The sequence below is a fragment of the Borostomias antarcticus genome (genome assembly GCF_949987555.1).
Source record: "Borostomias antarcticus genome assembly, chromosome: 13".
NCBI lineage: Eukaryota > Metazoa > Chordata > Actinopteri > Stomiiformes > Stomiidae > Borostomias > Borostomias antarcticus.
In genome coordinates this window covers 11688665-11706942 of record NC_140246.1, presented here as the reverse complement: position 1 = coordinate 11706942, position 18278 = coordinate 11688665, and the positions used below count along the sequence as shown (strand labels likewise).

At 41.3% G+C, this 18278-nt stretch overlaps 1 protein-coding gene across 1 annotated transcript; it reads left to right on the top strand.

The window, feature by feature from the left end:
* Positions 1-3804: 3804 nt before the first annotated feature.
* slc38a2 (solute carrier family 38 member 2) lies at positions 3805-17967 on the top strand. Its single transcript, XM_084447777.1, has 16 exons — positions 3805-4055; positions 5369-5500; positions 5595-5676; positions 5778-5893; positions 8086-8159; positions 8366-8458; positions 10468-10540; positions 11458-11540; positions 11871-11929; positions 12334-12498; positions 12703-12782; positions 12907-13007; positions 14284-14408; positions 14584-14728; positions 14896-14993; positions 15651-17967. Exons 2-16 carry the CDS (start codon positions 5370-5372, stop codon positions 15762-15764), a joined length of 1539 nt encoding a protein of 512 aa, XP_084303903.1. The 5' UTR covers positions 3805-4055; position 5369; the 3' UTR covers positions 15765-17967.
* Positions 17968-18278: the final 311 nt, after the last annotated feature.

Here is an 18278-nt window from a genome sequence, read left to right as displayed (position 1 = left end):
CCACACCAAAAGTCACCTCAACTGGGATAACTGCTCCCACTCCTGGTAACCTTAGCTCATGTGTTTGGACGCGTCGGAGTGGATAATGTGTTAAAGTAGCATGGGGCCTTTGGGAGGCTACAGAACCGGGCCAAACACTGCCCAAATCCAGTCCCCTGCTCCAGTTTCCTGATCCGTCGTAGTTATGTAGGGTTGCACTAAAGCCCCCAACAATGGCTCATACAGATCTATACACAAATTTACTCATGAGTGACTGAGAGGGAAGAATGTGTATGTGAAAGTGTAGTCTGTGTGTGTGTGTGTGTGTGTGTGCATGCATGCATGTGTTTGAGAGAGATCATGAACGTGTTTCAAAGATGTGTTGATCCATCAAACTGTTGATTTGGGCACAAGTTCCAAAAAGTTTATATTGTAAAAAAAAAAAAATCCACTGACAGTGTATGCGCTAAGATCACATGATAACAGGAAACAGGAAGTGGTAAGTCGATACAGTTTAAAACTGTTATGGCAGTGGTAAAACAAAAACTAACCCTAAAGTTGTTGTTGTTTTTGTGTTTGTTTGGAAAAGCTGCAACACATTTCTTGGCCAGTATGGGGACAGAGAAAACATTTCTGGCAGTGAGAGTAGGAACATTAAAGCCAATGCCTGGCGATTTCACAACAAGAAGTTTCGGATGGCACGATACTTGGCTTGCATGCTGAACCATTGTCACATGATTCAGATGCTGTATGATTAATCTGGAAGAGCAGGAGGGTCTGCTTTGAAGTTGGTGTCACTCTGATTTGTCATGACACCCGATTTTATCCTTTTCTCTTCAGTTCTTCGTCAGTCTAAAAATCCTCAAATCTTACTAGTAAAATGAAAGGAAAAATGGACAGCAATATAGTTACTAAGGTATAACCTTGTCCCCTTAGGAATAAATGTAGACAAATGATAAATATGTAGACAAAAAGATAAGAGATGAAAACAGTGAGGAAGTTCATTGTTTCTGTAATGAATTCTCTATCTAACAATGAGCATACAATTTTTTCAATTGGGCTTAAATGGGTTTAATGCTGTCCCTGATCTGGACTTGTTCCCCGGGTGCCACTTATGTAACCTGGCGTAGCCAGCCTGATCTTGTGAGCTCACATTCTATTTCACTCCGCAGATCAGTCTGGATATCCAACCGTTCTAACTGAATCCACTTGAACCGAGATTGGTTTGTGCCAATCACAACCGTTTATCTAATATGGGGCGGGTTTAATAAGATGACGGAACTAGCCTCGTGTCACCACTCTTAATCGCTTGGTTTCCGGTCTAGAGCCCGCTGGTATCCTGTCACACAAATTCCGAAACGAGCAGGCTAGTCTCGCCAGTCGCTACGAATTTGAATAAAACATTGACATAACAAACGAAGTAGCCTATACAAGAATAATGGCACGTTCCAGGCAACCCATAACCCGTGTTTTTCCAACCTTCTACATGTGAAAATGCACTGGAATGGCAGTCAAACCCGAAACTTCCCACCCATGAACTCGTACCAGATCGATGTACTCCCAGTTGCATTCGCTGACATCACACAGTTCTCTAAACAAGATGGCAGCCCACATGGGTATGCCCTACTAACACATGCAGGTTGCGCAAACGTTCTACATACGGCCGCTATAGGTGACGATTAATCTGCATCACGTGCGGAAATTACGCGGCCATTTACGGAAACCCGAGATTAGTAGCCGCTACGTAAGAACGTCACGTCGTTCATAAGTCGCGGCCGCGTGCTCAAGACGCACGTGATGACGTGAGCAGGAACTTCCGTAATAAACGTACTTGGCTGAGACTTGATCTACACGTGAGCAGTAAGTACCGTCGTAGACTGACTTGGCTGAGACTAGATCTACAGGTATTTATATGACTTGGTCTGCACGTCTTTTTTGCACGGTGCAGATATGGTCACTTACTTACTAAACCTTGACCACTGGCTACATTTAGCATTTGCAGTACAAAAACGAATTAATGCTATATGGGGATATGGCAGCAAGCATTATGATACAAACCAAGATGAGACTGAACACCATTAACAGTTTAGAACATTTTATTAGGCAAACAAGTACATTGCAAAACAGATTAAAAGTATACATATTTACAAGGATGAGGTTTACGGTCTGTCGCATTACGCATAGCCAGAAAAAAAAGTATGTACAAGCTCTGGCTAGCAACCCATTATCTGACAATTGCAAAAGTTCTAAAAACAAAAATGAAACAAAGTGCGCATTCGGTGGCAGGCAGACCGGGAACAGACCGTTGTATCAAACTGTGGCGCTAAATGTACATTTCCAATAAAGTCAGATTGGGACTGTGATGTAACCACATTGTCACGTTATTTAATCACATCCTATTTACGGACTTAAGCAGCAGTGACGGCTACGTTGCCATACAGTCTCCTTGAGGTCGGTTATTTTGCGACTGTATAGGCAAGTGTCAGCTAGGTCCGCTGTTGGTACCGTCGCAAATTTACCAAACAACGACCAATGTGTCCCGTCAGCTTTACGTACTGTGTTAGTAGGGTGGCGCCAAAGATAATTTTAGGGCAACGTAAAGTAAATTTGTACGTTGTAATCAAAATAATACAAACGATTATGCACTACAATCTGCTATGTGTATGATGCCCAAATATGTTGACGACAAGAGATAGCTATTGCTAGCTAGCGCTAGCTAGCTAACGTTAAGGTAAACCTGAACTTGACCATGCAAATGGCAAAAAGTCGATGATGTCAATAAAAAAAATTATCTAACGTACGATTTCTTAGCATAGCGAAATTAGGCATACAATGAGATTTGACAGTGTCAAATCTCAAGCTTTTGCCATATTGGCTTGTTTACATTTATCCAGAATTCCACGCACTCAGACAGTTTGCCTGGAACTTTATGAAGTCGTGAGTCATGACTTGAAGTCGTAGCCTAATTTACAGGCTCAAAATCCTACCTGGAACGCAGCACAAGTTCTTGCTGCATCGCATCGTAGGTTTATGGCTAGGCCTGTCTTTGGACAGTATCCACATAGACCGGAAACCACAGCTGCAAAGCAAAAAGGCCCCTGGCTGCGAGATTACTTTTCGCAACCCAGTTTAGCAAGAACACCACTGGGTTGCGAAATGCGTAGACGCCCCCTGGCTAGACAGAACAGAGGAACACCTTAGAGGCATTTTCGCTGATTGGTTGTAGGCCTATCCAATTACATCCAGACGCATTTTGATCTACGCCCATTGGTAACGCCCCTTGTGAATCTCCAGACTCTTCACATTTTTGATTTTGAATTGAAGCCAGGCTACTACTGATGACGTCAGTCCACTGCTCCTGGCGGCCCCCGGGGGTGGACAGTTGAGATGTGTTAAACTCAGGGGGATTTCACTAAAAGACCACAAAAAAAATGCATGCGTAGCCTATGTGTTGCAGCATAGCCTACACCAGTGTGTTGGGTTAGGGTTAATTGCTGTGTGACAAACAGATTTACATTACACGCGTGTGTTGGTGGGTTAATTGCTGTGCGACAAACGGATTTAATTTCACTTAACAATCATTTAATTTCAAGAGAAGACCATAATGCCCCCATCCCTCCCTCCCTCCCTGTAGACAGTCTGGGCGGCGTGTCACGGGATTTACAAGCGCAGAATCCAGGTTGTTTGTATACAAACCACGTCATATCCTGGTCGTCGGGTCCTTTACACATGAAAAGCCACTCCTCGGGCTGATGCAATGCTGACACTGCCTTGGCATATAAAGGCGCAGTACAACCTCTTCCCGTTTAGAGCAGCGTAGATTCCAGTTGCATCACTTCATTGAAGATTTTGACTTAGCCTATTTTAAAATAAGCCAGCCTTCAAATTTTATTTCGATTTGATTGGCTCTTCTGTCTTTTAATTGACTTCAAATATTAAACATAAACAGGCCATACCCCCATGATACATTGTTTCGGGTAGCCTTTTGGAATCGCATCGGTAAAGGACTTAAAAAAATCGTCAAGGATCTCCACTTACAATTAAAAAGGGGGATTTCTCCTCCTATTTTCTCAAAGGTAAGAGTTGGCTAGACCATCTTCATTTATCGACTGTTAGGAGTCCACATAGGCATTGATTGAGAAATAGCCTACTGGAAATATGTATGTAGGCTAAATGTTCTCTGTGGTACCAACGATTGTAGACTGTTAAAGATGTAGTCTGGCGCAAATAGCCGTGTGTACCCTAGCCTGCAGTAGACAGAGATAGAGATATATCCTATAGGCTATTGTGTCCATTCAATTACATGTCGGTGTTACCAGTAGGGAAAATTTGGCTTATGGTAGGCTACATGATATATGAAATGCTTGTTTGATCCCTTAACTATTGACTAGTGAAATAGAAAAATATTGCAGCCTGACTGATGTAGACATTCCCGACGGGGCGGCAAACCCCCACCCCCAAAAAAAGAAAGAAAATGATTTGTTTAGTTAAAGCAGTCGTTTTTTTTTACGTTAATCCTGAAAGATAAACTAACATTTAAAAAGGCTACATTTCCGCCTAAATGACCGCAAGAGGATTGCGAGACAGTAGCCTACATTCTGCGCAAAATGGAGCCATGCCCATCATAATGGAGCACGTGTCTTTGTTTCCATCAGAATCAACCACGGAAATAATAGGTTAATATTAAATGGAGCTTTGAGTATAATTTTTTATCCTGTTCGACTATTGTTTTATAATATGCAGGAAACAGCCTACTCCTAAAAGTATTTCAATAGACGTGTTTAAATGTAGATATTGCAGGCTACTTAAAAGCCTATTTAAAGTCAGAAAAAATAGCATAATAATAGACTGGTTGCTCTATCAACGAGAGGTAGGCTACAACAGACAATGGAATAACACAGCAGAATCCAGCAGCATCCAGGTACTCCAAAGACGTGCCCTCGTGGACGCGTCTTTGGAGTGCCTGGATTATGCCCTGTTTGGTCTATTTAAAGTCATTTATACAGGTGTTTTATAAAGACAGTTTCCAATATTATGCTACTATAGTTATGAAATTAGTCTTGCATGCCGGTCTTTGCTAGTAGATCGTTTTTTCTTAATTTATGTCGCACATGAGGGAATGCTGATGTAGAGGCTGTCCGGTATTTTTCCACTCGCATCTCACCCCCCCCCCCCCCCCCCCGTTTCTAAATCAAGGTCACATGACCACGGATTTATGAGGCAGCCTGCGGCGCGCTCAGTATTCACTGTTCTTATTGATTGGTTAGAACGAGGCCCAGGAAATCAGCGCACAGTGCCCGGAAAAAAGGACGAATGATGACGCAGGGCAGAAATGCACACATTGTATGTGAAATTCCTTTAAATGTTTTGAAATTTGTCTCATTTAAAGCATGAAACAAGCCACTGCCAAAACTGAGATGAGCCGTTTCAACATTTCCCCTGATGAAGACAGCAGTTGCAGCTCTAATAGCAATGAATACACTTATGAAGACTGTCCCACCAAGAAGGTCCCACTCACTAGGTCAGTGTCTATTAAAAAAGGTTTATCAAACATTCTTGTTCATATCAGGCCATATCTGAATGGATTTTTACATTATTTTATGTTTGATTTAAAGTCCATACCAGGATATGGATGCAGAGAATCAAAACTTCCTTCCAGAATACAACCTGGGAAAGAAGAAATATGAAACAGAATATGTAAGTACAACCAGCTCCAGCAAATCTGGAATTTATGATTGTAAGGTCTGCTGTCTTAAAGGCCTTTTTTGTAACCAGGCATTTTACATTGGTCTCAACAGCACCCAGGCACCACTTCTTTTGGGATGTCAGTCTTCAACCTTGGCAATGCCATCATGGGCAGTGGGATTCTTGGCCTGTCCTATGCTATGGCCAACACTGGCATTGCACTGTTTGTGTGAGTATTGATACTTTTTTAATAGCCGTGTAGAATTTTATATAGGCTAGCTCTTTAAAGTCTTGTATTTTGATTCTTTTTATTTCCAGTTCCATTTTAGTGTCCTTGAGTTTTCCGGTCCAAGTTATCATTACTTGTTTAGTAGTCTACTTTTTATTTTATTTTATTTTATTTTTATTTTATTTTTTTACACAATTAGAAAACTGATTTTGCAAAATCTGTATGTCTATGGCTTTTCAAAAACCCATGGTCTGGGAAGTATAGCATTAACCAGGGAGACACAGTCATCAATATATAGCAATCCACTGGTCACAGCTATGAAGTATGAATAGAAGCCCAGAACAGCCATTTTAAAAGTTTGTAGTCATGTCTATAGTCTAAACGCTATATGTCTTAAGGCTTTATGGCAGACTGATGAAGGTAATCTGACCGAAATGTTTCTCCCTTTTTCCTCACCCTACACTTTTGGGTAGCATTCCTTTTTTGTATAGCACTATGTTTTTAAAGTTTTAGAATACATTTTTGCATCCTTAACCTCAGTGTGGACATTCCTTTTGTCTTATGTCAGTGTGCAAGCTCTCCATTTTTATCTCATGTTTTTTTTCTAACGCACCTGATACAAATATTTTTGGACTAGTTGATAAGAGTGCAAACTTTCTTTTTTTTTAACGTTTTGATAGTCTAAATAACAGAAGGTGTCCTTGCAGCTGTATGTCCCTCAAGAGTTAGAGACAGGGTAGGGGGTAAATACAGAGAGTTCATTGAACTTGGGTAAAAGATGTCCACTGCAACAGACCTGGGATCAGTTTCATCTTAACCATCTCTTCTATTCATTCATGATGGGAAAACCGTGATTGGCAACTCCCTCCCACTCGTTTTCAACCTCAATGCAGAGATCTGCCATGTAGTGAAAACACCAGCTTGTGTTTACAAACAGCGTAGAAGTGCAAGTGCCAGTGTTGAGTGGGTGCAGACCACTATATAGCACCAGGGCCTCACACATAGGATAGACCCTGAGAGCAGAGGGGAAGCCGCTTAGTGATGCTAATCCCACAGGCATTGGGGGCCAGAGTTATATAAACTCAAAGGTATGTTCAGGCCCCTCACATGACCTTGATGATCTTGAATGGGGACTAGTGGTAGCCAACAGCTCTAGCAAGCACTGAAGGAAAAGTTCTGCGTCAGGTACTCTCCAGAAAGCAGGTTAGATTTTTTTTTTTTAAACCTCATTTAAAGTTAGAATTAGTAGGATTAGAATTTAGTATCTAGAATCTGTATGAATGAATGAATCCAGAATCTGTATGAATGAATGAATGAATGCGTATTAATTATGTATATAGAATCTGTATAATTAGTTGTATTGCCTCGGTTTTTGGTTCATTTCTATGACAATCTCCTACAAATACCAGATTAGAGTGATATTATATTATTACCCGATAGTGTTATACAGTACTTCTTATAATTATGTAATTTTATATTCTGATGGTGACTTGGTCAGTCAGTACTTAGTGAAATTATAAGATATGAATGACAGTGAGAGGCTAAAAACAGTGGCAGGTAAAGATGACAAGTGACCTGACTATTGGTTATTTTTCCTGTGGGGACAATGCGGCCTATTAATACACAGACTATACTGGCTCAATGGGAGCTTGCATGGGTGCATTAAGAGGCTCCAATAACTTCACCTAAGACTGTGTTGTCCAATCACATCCTCAGATGAATGTGCAACGCTGAGGCTGTGTCTAACTGTCCCATGCTACTGTGAAGGTCTTTGCAGTTTGTGACTACTCTGTGCAATTGATGTCACACACTGGCTTTGTAAAGCGAAAACCATTATTTCTGGGGTTTTCTATTGTGTTTTCGCATGAAAATATGAGATTAGTTTGAATTTGATGAGTTTGAATTTAGATCGCGGTAGTTCCATTCTTGATTGCTGATTACCCGGACTAGTATATGATATTGTTTGCTTGCACTGTTTCCCTCCCCTTACATTTGTTGAATGAGCAAGTCTGTTGTTAGCATCATCATTGTACAGTAGGAATATGGAAAATAAACGGGGGCTTATTTTCTACCAGTTGAGTGTTCAGAATTTGGCAATAAGATGTGGTAATTGTGGTTCATGTAAGGTTATGGTTATTGTCAGCCAATGTCTGTTCATAGAGCATGGCACTAAATCCCCCGTCTCTCTTCAGAATCCTGCTGGTGGCCGTGTCCATCTTTTCCCTCTACTCTGTGCACTTGCTGTTGAAGACTGCCAATGAAGGAGGTAAGTAGAAGCACCACAGAATATGTGTGTGTGTGTGAGAGAGAGAGAGAGAGAGAGAAAGAAAGAAAGAAAGAAAGAAAGAGGGAGATAGAGTGTACTGTACATTATCCGTACAACTGCACCAAAAGTAGTTGTGCTATGAGTAAATAGGTGCTAGTCATTTGAGCTTTCTAAGTGTGGTTTTCTGTTTCCTCTTCGTCTCTCAGGATCGCTGGTCTATGAGAAGCTAGGCTACAAGGCCTTTGGCATGCCAGGAAAACTAGCCGCTTCCTGCTCCATCACCATGCAGAACATTGGAGGTAACCACCAGGAATCTATCTTATGCATGACATCTGCCATGAGCTTCAAAAGTGTAGTTGGCACATTAGTATTAATATTAGCAGTCATATTTGCCTTTATTAGGGGGCCAAGCACCGAAGGTGTGCAGGCCACCATTGGGTTTCTACCTTTTTTTTTTATTATTCGGGGGCCAAGCACTGAGGGTGCGATGGCACCCTATTATGTTTCTACCTTTTCCTATTCTTCTTCTGCCACAGCCCATATGGAAAAAAGTTATGAAATTTGGCACGCTGATCGGGTACAGTCCCATGACTCTTGTCACCAAGTGTCATAATCTCGAAAACTCTAGCGCCACCAACGTGTCAAAGTTGTAGGTGTGTTTGCTATGCTGTCATTTTCCGCCATATTGGATCTGTGAGAACAAGGTCACAGGGAATGAGAACCACGTCTTCTGCGTTGTCAAAAGAAAGGCTTCTGTGCTTGGAGCCTGTACTCTGATATGTCATATCAGCTGCCTTGCTAGCTAGCACTTAGCACGTAGTGCCTAACGAAGCTAGATAGTGGCCCGTTTAGCTGGACATGGGTAACATTAACTAGATCGTAAAAAGACAGTGGAGGGAGTTTTATAAATTGGTGCAGTTTTGTTGGGGCTATAACAATGCGACCCAAACATACTTTCTCTTTTAAATAGGTGTTCTATCCATCTATTTTGTTTCACAATAAACTATAGGGTTGATAGTAGCCTATCAAAATCAATCAAAAGCTGTAAATGGCCTTAAAAAAAAGTTTTGGCTGATTTTAATAAATAGCCTAGTCCACAAGGATGTTAGCCTGATATCAGACAGAATGGTTACTCATTACATTCTGTTGAGATCTCGGTGGAGTAGCCTAGGCAGATTCGAATCTGGACCCAGGCTACTAGGATGTCTCACAAGCGCATTACTGCTCGCTTGAACTCCTGCACGTTCAAACCTTATACCATTTCATAGCATTGAGTGCCTTTACACTAATATAATATATAAGTGTTGTGCATGTAAACACAACAGACCTTCTTTTCTGTTGTGCGATGGGAAAGCTCAGCATACTTGTGTGTGTGTGTGTGTGTGTGTGTGTGTGTGTGTGAGAGAGAGAGAGAGTGAGTGATATCTACTGTACCTGTAATGTTCAAGTAGCCTACATCTATTTCTAGAGACAGTAAACTTCAGCTCTGATACAGAGGAAAATAAAAGCTGTAGGGTATCAATCGATACTAGACTCTAGAGTCTATACAATGAATCAGAGAAAGATAATTCAGTAGCTTGGTCACCTCAGTCTAATGTTTCCTCCATGTGTATGAGTTTGGAAATTCTAGAGAAACGTTTAAATATTGCATTACACTTTAACTAAACCTGTTAGACTTATATTTAGTCAACTAAAATCGTAATTATATCGAGTCAATAAAACTAGACTAAGAATAAACAAATTCAAGAGTTTTCACCCCTGATTATTATTATTATTATTAGTAGTAGTAGTAGTAGTAGTACTACTACAGGTAGTAGTAGTATTCTGTGTCCTTAGCACTGTAGTTATTCATTTCAGACTGAAATCTGATCATGATTAATGTATTTTTTTGTCTTTAGCTTTATCGCTCAAATGTAATATTTAGGTTTGTTGCTTCGTGCCTAAGTATGCTACTTGGACATGGCTTCCTCAATATATTTATTCTGTTCTGTGGTCCTACTTATAAAAAGGGTTAGCATGGAAAAACTTGAAATCCAAAACATTGTCATGTTGAACAGAGATTTAACAAGTTATGGGAGAAAAAATTCCAGCTAAGGACTGTGATTGAGAAAACTATTTGTAGGCCAGCTTGGGTCCACAATAATTTCCACTTAAATAATTTGCCCCAAATGCAGTCAACAGATCTATTGATCTCTATTGCCAGTCCTCCCACAGTAGGCTCGTTTTCAGTGATGGATATGAGTTAAGAAACATAATGACTGACAGCAAGAAATGACTAACATTATAATTTTTTTCTTTACTATTCCAGCTATGTCCAGCTACCTCTACATTGTCAAGTATGAGCTACCAATTGTCATTCAAGCCTTCGTAGGGACCGACGAGTAAGGCACTCTCTGTATTCTCTTTGTACAGTGTTGCTGGGTGTGACACCTGTTCTATTTGTTGTTATATCAGCTGTCTTGCTGTAGTTATATTTAAAAGAATGCCCATTGTTGTTTATTAGCGCTTTATCTGTATTCAAGGTGAAATAGGGACCGTTGCCTCATTCAAAATGGCGGCTGTTTGTTTTTGATTGCTGCTCTGGGAGAAGGTGAAGCAGGCTCTTTGTCCATCTCAGAGAGAGGAGGGAAGGGGTGGGGTTGGGGAGGTAGGGGGGTTCTGAGGGCCGGTCAATTAACCCTTTTAGACAGAGAGCCGATGCCGCATCGAGACAGAGCTTTATATGATCTCATTCGGACCTCACTCTCTCCCATGAAACATTTATGTAGTATAACCAGCTAAGTGCAGCCCACCTTTCGGAGTGCTATTTCTGTGGGCATGGCAGGCATGTAGAGATATGCTTCAAGCATAGATCAGTTGTAGAATAGTCAGCAATACTTAACTACATAGTAATGACTACACTTAACTATATAGCAATATTGTAGCTACATAGGAACTGCTATGTAATTACATGGTATTACGGTTTAGTGGTATGGGTTATTACACAAAAGTAAAAAGATATGGGAGAGGGAGGGAGGGTTCTCCAGGGATAAATTATTGAGGAGTAAGGGAGAGAGGGTAGGGTAAGTGATTGTGGCAAAATAGCAGGTTGTGTTACCAAAACAAGATTAAGACATTGTACATTACAAAGCAAAATAGTATAGGAATTTGAATGGAATGTGTTTTCATAATTGTGATTAGTTTATTTAGGTGTGCATGGGTGTTTGTAATGTACTTCATTGAACAATATTCTAAGTGTGTGCAAATGTGCAACTGTGTGTCCTCAAAGCTGATGTCTGTGCTCATGTCTGTGTTTCAGAGAATGGTACACAAACGGAGACTACCTGGTGCTGCTGGTATCACTCTTTATTATCCTGCCTCTCTCACTGTTGAAAAACCTGGGTAAGACAACACAGAGTAGAGGGGTGTGTGTGTGTTATCACTGAAGTTTTTTGTGTTGCGCAATCCACATGCGTGTGTATGGAGGTGTGTGTTGTGCCAGGAGTTGTGTGTGTTGTGCAATCCACATGTTTGCATATGACAACAGTGGGGAATGATGAATCACCAACACACATGGCTGTAAAAGCCAGAATAAATTGGTCTATCGGTTGCTTAAGGTGATATTGATCTATGTGGAAAAAAAAGTAAAAAACTAAACAAAATATATATATCTTATTTTTACATTTTCATTGTTGTCAAGTCACACTTTTGACTTTCCTTTCTCTCCCCCAGGTTACCTTGGTTACACTAGTGGTTTCTCCCTGCTCTGCATGGTCTTCTTCCTGATTGTGGTGAGTTGAAATGGCACCTTTGTAGTGATACATTCACCTGCTTTGCTTTCATTAAGAATTTCTATATTCTGAGAGGATTTTCTACTAACAAAGTTGGGTCATTTGTTAGTTGACAAATGTATCTGCCTTTTATGCATCTAAAAAAATAATTAAAAAAGCTATGGCAGTTCTACCTGTTTCAAAGGCAGTGGTCAATACTCAACTTCCTATCCAAGAACAGGTTGGGATTCATAAAAACCCACATGAACATATAACAAAGTTTTATGCAGCAGCTTATTTCAATGATCAACTACTGTCTCTAGACTTTGTGGATGTGTTCAGTTTTTAGTGTATTTTTTAAACTATATTGTGGTAGTAACTGAAGATATGAACCTAAACGAAAATGAACTTGTGTCCTTTTGAAGGTGATATATAAGAAATTTGAGATCCCTTGCCCTCTGCCCGAAGCCGAGGCCATGAACGAAACGGCATGGAAGGTCCTGAATGCCACAGTGTCCCAGCTCAACACCACTGCTGTGGCCTACAGTGAAGATGTCTGCACTCCCAAATACTTTGTCTTCAACTCTCAGGTGAGAACTTAAGTGTGTGTGTGTGTGTGTGTGTGTGTGTGTGTGTGTGTGTGTGTGTGTGTGTGTGTGTGTGTGTGTGTATGTGTGTGTGTGTGTGTGACCATATGCCACACGTGTGGCCATATGAAGAGTGGTGATTTTGTGTTTTTATATGTGACATTGCATTGCAATTGTTATTCATTTTCCCCCCTCTGTTGTTCTCAGACGGTCTATGCTGTGCCCATTCTGACATTCGCTTTCGTGTGCCACCCTGCCATCCTGCCCATGTATGAGGAGCTGAAAGGGTGAGTATTCTTTCTCATGTTTACTCAGCCTGCAGTTCTGACAAGACGCACATCACAAAGACACACGTCACAGAGAGAAAGCACCGACTGTACTCATGTGTCTAATCCCCTCTCTCCTCCACAGTCGTTCCCGTAGAAAGATGCAGGGAGTGGCCAACGTCTCTTTCCTGGCTATGTTCATCATGTACCTGCTGGCTGCCCTCTTCGGATACCTGACCTTCAATGGTGAGCCCTAAGCACAACATACAGTATATGTTTTGGAGTTATACCTAACCTTCAATGGTGAGCCCTAAGCACAACATATATGCTTTGGAGTTATACCTGACCTTCCATGGTGAACCCTAAGCACAACATATATGTTTTGTAGTTATACCTGACCTTAAATGGTGAGCCCTAAGCACAACATATATGCTTTGGAGTTCTTTTTAATCGACCAATATAATTGTTTTATTTTATATTATACATCGCATGTCGTCCGGAATAAGAGGATTCACTGAATTTGACCCTTCTTTTGTCTCTAAAAGGGAGATTACTCTTGCTATATTGTTTTACACCTATTTTCAAATATTGTTTCAGTCAATGTTTGATTCACCACCAGATCAATTAGGTTCAAAACACAATAGACAGATGTAGAATTATGCTTTGGAAGTTGAAAACAGGCTCATATTAAGATGGTCAACAGCGTTCTTTAATTTTAACACTATCTGGTTAGAAAAGTTCGACATTGAGTTGAAATTGACAAAACCTTGGGACTAAGGTCAGGATACCAATATATTCCTATCAGCACAGGTCAAGGCCACTGACCCATGGTTTGTTATGCGAGTTCTGTTTCCCTGAGAAAATCAGCACACAAATAAAGCTGCCAAACACATTCTAGTATTTCCTATTTGTTTTGGCAATCATGTGCAATCATGTTCCCAACTTCTCTGAAAGTTCAAGCTGGCTACGCAAGGGCCTTAGATAGCAAGCAACAAAACTGAATGACTGAAAGCAGGTAAACATTATACAGTCCCTATTTGTTTGTGTGTCTGTGTGTGTGCATACCTTCCGAAAATTCAAATGCTTAAGTCGCTTGGGTAAACATGACCGGGTATCAGGAAAGGTTCTACTGTAACGTTTATTCTTATATTTTATTTTTCCTGCATTTTGTTTTATATGACCTTTTATAATGTGTTTCTTGCACTTTGTCTTGATGCTTTTAATGTCTCATTTTAAGCCCTTTTGAATTGCCTTGTTGCTGAAATGTGCTATACAAATAAACTTGCCTTGCCTTACTGAAGGTTAGGTACCCTGTTTTAGCCATGGCTTCATTAAGTGAATTCATTATCAATCAAAATTAAAAAAAAACTACATTAAGGCACAGTCGTGTATGTACTAATAAATTACCTGGCATGCACAATTTTCAGAGTATTGTGACATTTTGTTGTTGGAGTTTCTGTGTCCTATTGTTGTTGGGAACTACTACTGGAGTTCTGAGTGTGTCCTGTCTTTCTGTCCTTAGTGAAAGTGGGGCCTGAGCTGCTTCACACCTACTCCAAGGTGTACAAGTCTGACGTGACCCTGCTGATTGTGCGCTTGGCTGTGCTGACTGCTGTCACTCTCACTGTCCCTGTGGTGCTGTTCCCTGTAAGTGGATCAATGTGTTTTCTGAGTTAGTCTCTCTGGTGTCCTATATGGCTGCCTTAAATATTATCTCAGTCTCTCTGAATATGATAAAACAGACTACATTGTTCCTACCACTCTTTGTCAGATCCAGCTTAGCTATCGTCAAACTGTCCTGACCTTTCTCTTCTCCTTGTAGATTCGCACCTCAGTCAACCAGCTCCTGTGCCCCTCCAAGGACTTCAGCTGGATTCGGCACACCATCATCACCGTGATCCTGCTGGCCTGCACCAATGCATTGGTCATCTTTGTTCCAACCATTAGGGACATCTTTGGTTTTATCGGTGAGTTACTTTGGCACTTCAACGTTTTCCCCCCACCATATTCCGTCTGACTGAACATTTAATACCAGATAACACTTAACAGGCCACCCAACCCATCAACACTGATCTGGAAAAGGTCAAAAGAAAGAGGGAGTATCTCTATTCAACCATCTGTCTCACTTTTACAGGTGCATCTGCTGCAGCCATGCTCATTTTCATCCTGCCCTCAGCGTTCTACATCAAACTGGTCAAGAAGGAGTCCATGAAGTCTGTGCAGAAGATTGGGGTAAGAAAGAATAACTGTCCTTGTTGGTTGATGGACACATTCACTGTCCCCGTGTAGTATACCTAAATAGCCTTCACAACAACAATACATATATTGGCCTATGGCAGTGTATGGTATGGTGATGACTTTAATGCTGAATACAGTATGTCTGTCTCCTCCTCTGATGAGATGTCTTAATGATTGGTATGAAGAGGAAGGATTGCCCTATAGAAAATGGATTACCGGAAGCTCAATTGTAGATTAAATTGAGCATTTATTAGTAAACAGCATACAGGATCCTGGTTCAGTCCCACAGAGCACTGTAGCATACAAAATATCAGTCAGACAACTTAGTGGCAGAACAGGCTCTTACTTATAGTACTTGTCAAAGTCAATACATCCTAAATATAAAAGCACACCAAATACTGTCCTTATACAGAGCAAGTCCTGTTACATAGGAGAACAGGTATTGGATAACAGAGTGATTACTTTTCCCCATAAAAGACAGGGCCTGGACAGTAGAGAACAGATGGTCAGCAGGAGGGTCAGGGCCTGCTGACTGCTGAGTTAACAATACATGCTCATCCTGGAGAATGTCACTTTACAGACCTCTTAGCTCTGGTCAGTCACTCATCAGAACATTCATCTCATCGCTCCTCCCTCCCTCTCTGTCTCCAGGCCACCATCTTCCTGTGCAGTGGTATCTTGGTCATGACTGGCAGCATGACCCTCATCATCCTCGACTGGATCCACAATGCCTCTGATCCTTCTGGCCATGGTGATGGGAACTAAGAGGCTACTACCAGCAGGGGGCAATGGCTCGCAGCTCAATAGCTACTGTAAACATCTGACTGCTATGACTGCAAACCAAGACAAAAAACTCACATGATGCTCGGTTTAAACCCCTGAGCAAGAGACCATACCATTCCAAGAGAATGTATCTGAACTTTGTACAGTATGCTGTTAGGCCACAAAGATGGTGTTTCACTTTTTTTTGTTGTGCTTTTATTTTTATTTTTTGATCTGATGTTTTGTAGTTCTGGTAGTTTAAACCTTTGATGGTGCCTCAAACAGGGATGACTTAGTCATAGAGTTCAAATGCAGCTCAACTTCAGGTACTGCGTATGGTCTTGTGCATGCTTGCCTCAACCTTTTCAACTCAGATAACAACTATTCCGAACCAGAGCCGCACATACAATGCGAATACCCTGGGCAAAAATGAACAGAGGCAATAGATATTAGTCAATTCAACTCGAGGTAAATTAAGTTACTTTTCTTTTTTTTTTACTTTGCCAAAAAAGGTATTTGTAATGTGTTTATATATTGAAAAGCACTTAATGTTCAGCACACTTGTAAAAATGTCAGTTCACAGACTACTAGACCGCTTAATCAGTATTTGTACCAAGGCTTTGTGACCTTGCTAAGTGTCAGCTTTACTTGTAAAATGCGTTATATACTGTAAGTCTAAAAACCTGCCTTCTTACCTTACCTGACACTGGAAGCTGCAAAATACCCAGGGCTGGACTGGCCATGTGGCGTACCGGGCAAATGCCCGGTGGGCCGGACCTACTTGTGGGCCGATCTAAAAAAAAAAAGAGCTAACGAACGGCCCATAGAGCAGGGACAGCGGCCCATTGGTCCATTTTCTATACTGACACTGGGCTGGCCCAATCATATGTAGGCCCCACCCCTCCCTCTGTTAGTTTCAGGTGTCATTTGCGTGGGCCGTTAGAGAGCCAACTGGCCAGGCCCGCAGTGAATGGCCTGTCCCCCCGTCAACAAATCGCGCAGCAGCACCCCCCCCCCCCCCCCCCCCGTCAACAAAACGAAACTGAAGGTGTTCCATCTCACCGCGTCGGCTCGGCTAGTGGCCTGACTGGGGCTACATTTCCCGGTAGGAAATATTCACCCAGTCCAGCCCTGAAAATACCTCTTACGAGAGTAGAATCTTGTGAAGTTGTATGATGCTTTATAAACTACAAAATAACTTGTCAAAAATTGTATTGCAGCAATGACACTGTAGCTTGTAAACAGGGAAACATGCTCCCTGTTCAATATCCCTTTGAATAGGAGGGAGTTACATTTTTTTCTTTACGGAAGAATACCTTGAATTTGACCACATGCTGTGGTTGTAATGTACCTGTTAAACATGCAAGAGAGTCAATGTTTTGATGGCAATGCTGCACATAACCAAATGTCATGTAAGTGTTGTGTAATAACTTCTGTTGTAGATGTGAGTGGAGAGTAGAGGACCGTGACTGTCACTTTAAGTTTTTATCCTACAGTTGTAGGATATGGACATGTTCTCCCCGTGTTCACAAGGGTTTCTTCCCAAAGAACCCATAATGAAAAAACATGCAGAAGAACAGATGCTCTACAGTCCAGTCCCTGACCAAGACCTGGACTGAGCACTTGGACTTGGTCCCCGGGCGCCGCTGGCTGCCCGCTGCCCCTGGAGGAGGACAGCTGGGATGGGTTAAATGCACTGGACAATTTCCACCGGCGACATAAAAAATGCATATGTGTGTTGTGTGCCATGTTGCCCTCTCACTGTGTGTAATGTGTCACTGTGTGGCAAAATAAAGACCCCCCTCTTGGGTCCTGTAATTATTATTATTATTATTATTATTATATGCTTTGTTAAACTTTTTTTTTGTCAATTAGCAAGACGCATTGGAGCTGTTATAAAAAATCGTCTTCATGGATTTCCCTAAAGCTTTCATCTCTTGATAACATTGTTCTGCTTGCTGTACATTGAAGGCTCATGTTAAATGTGCAAACTACCGAAACAGTGGTGGGTGGTCTTTGTGTACACTTCAGAATTCTGGCCCTGATTGTAACCTGTATTAATGTGTTATACACACATCCTGGTTGGAGAGCATGACAGCCATCTCGTGACCTCAGGAGCAAAGATGGCATTGCCCACCAGTGTTACACTCTTGTTTCAATGAAACACTATGTATATCCTGTAATTATTGTCCAATTAAAATCAAAGATAATCCCTGACATGGTCACCTGGTCGTGTCACTGTCTGATTTGGCACAGCAAGATTGATCTTTTGTATTGTGTCACAGATTGACTTCAGAGAGCGAAGTAGGCCTAACTAAAGCATTTCATATTCCTCACAGTTCAATGCAATGCATGCATGACACTGAATTGCATTTTGTTTCACTAGGTTGGAATGCCCTCCAGAATGAAAACCTGACCACTAAGGACAGTCATATTACATCAATTCAAAGATGTAGAAGACAGACTCCGCTGTATAAATAAAGGTTAAATAAATCTAGTCAAAATGACAGTATATTC

Coding starts and splice junctions, on each gene's coding strand:
- slc38a2 (XM_084447777.1), top strand. CDS start 5,370: ATGAAACAAGCCACTGCCAAAACTGAGATGAGCCGTTTCAACATTTCC. Junction 5,894..8,085: donor ACTGGCATTGCACTGTTTGT/GTGAGTATTGAT, acceptor GTCTCTCTTCAG/AATCCTGCTGGTGGCCGTGT. Junction 8,459..10,467: donor CACCATGCAGAACATTGGAG/GTAACCACCAGG, acceptor TTACTATTCCAG/CTATGTCCAGCTACCTCTAC.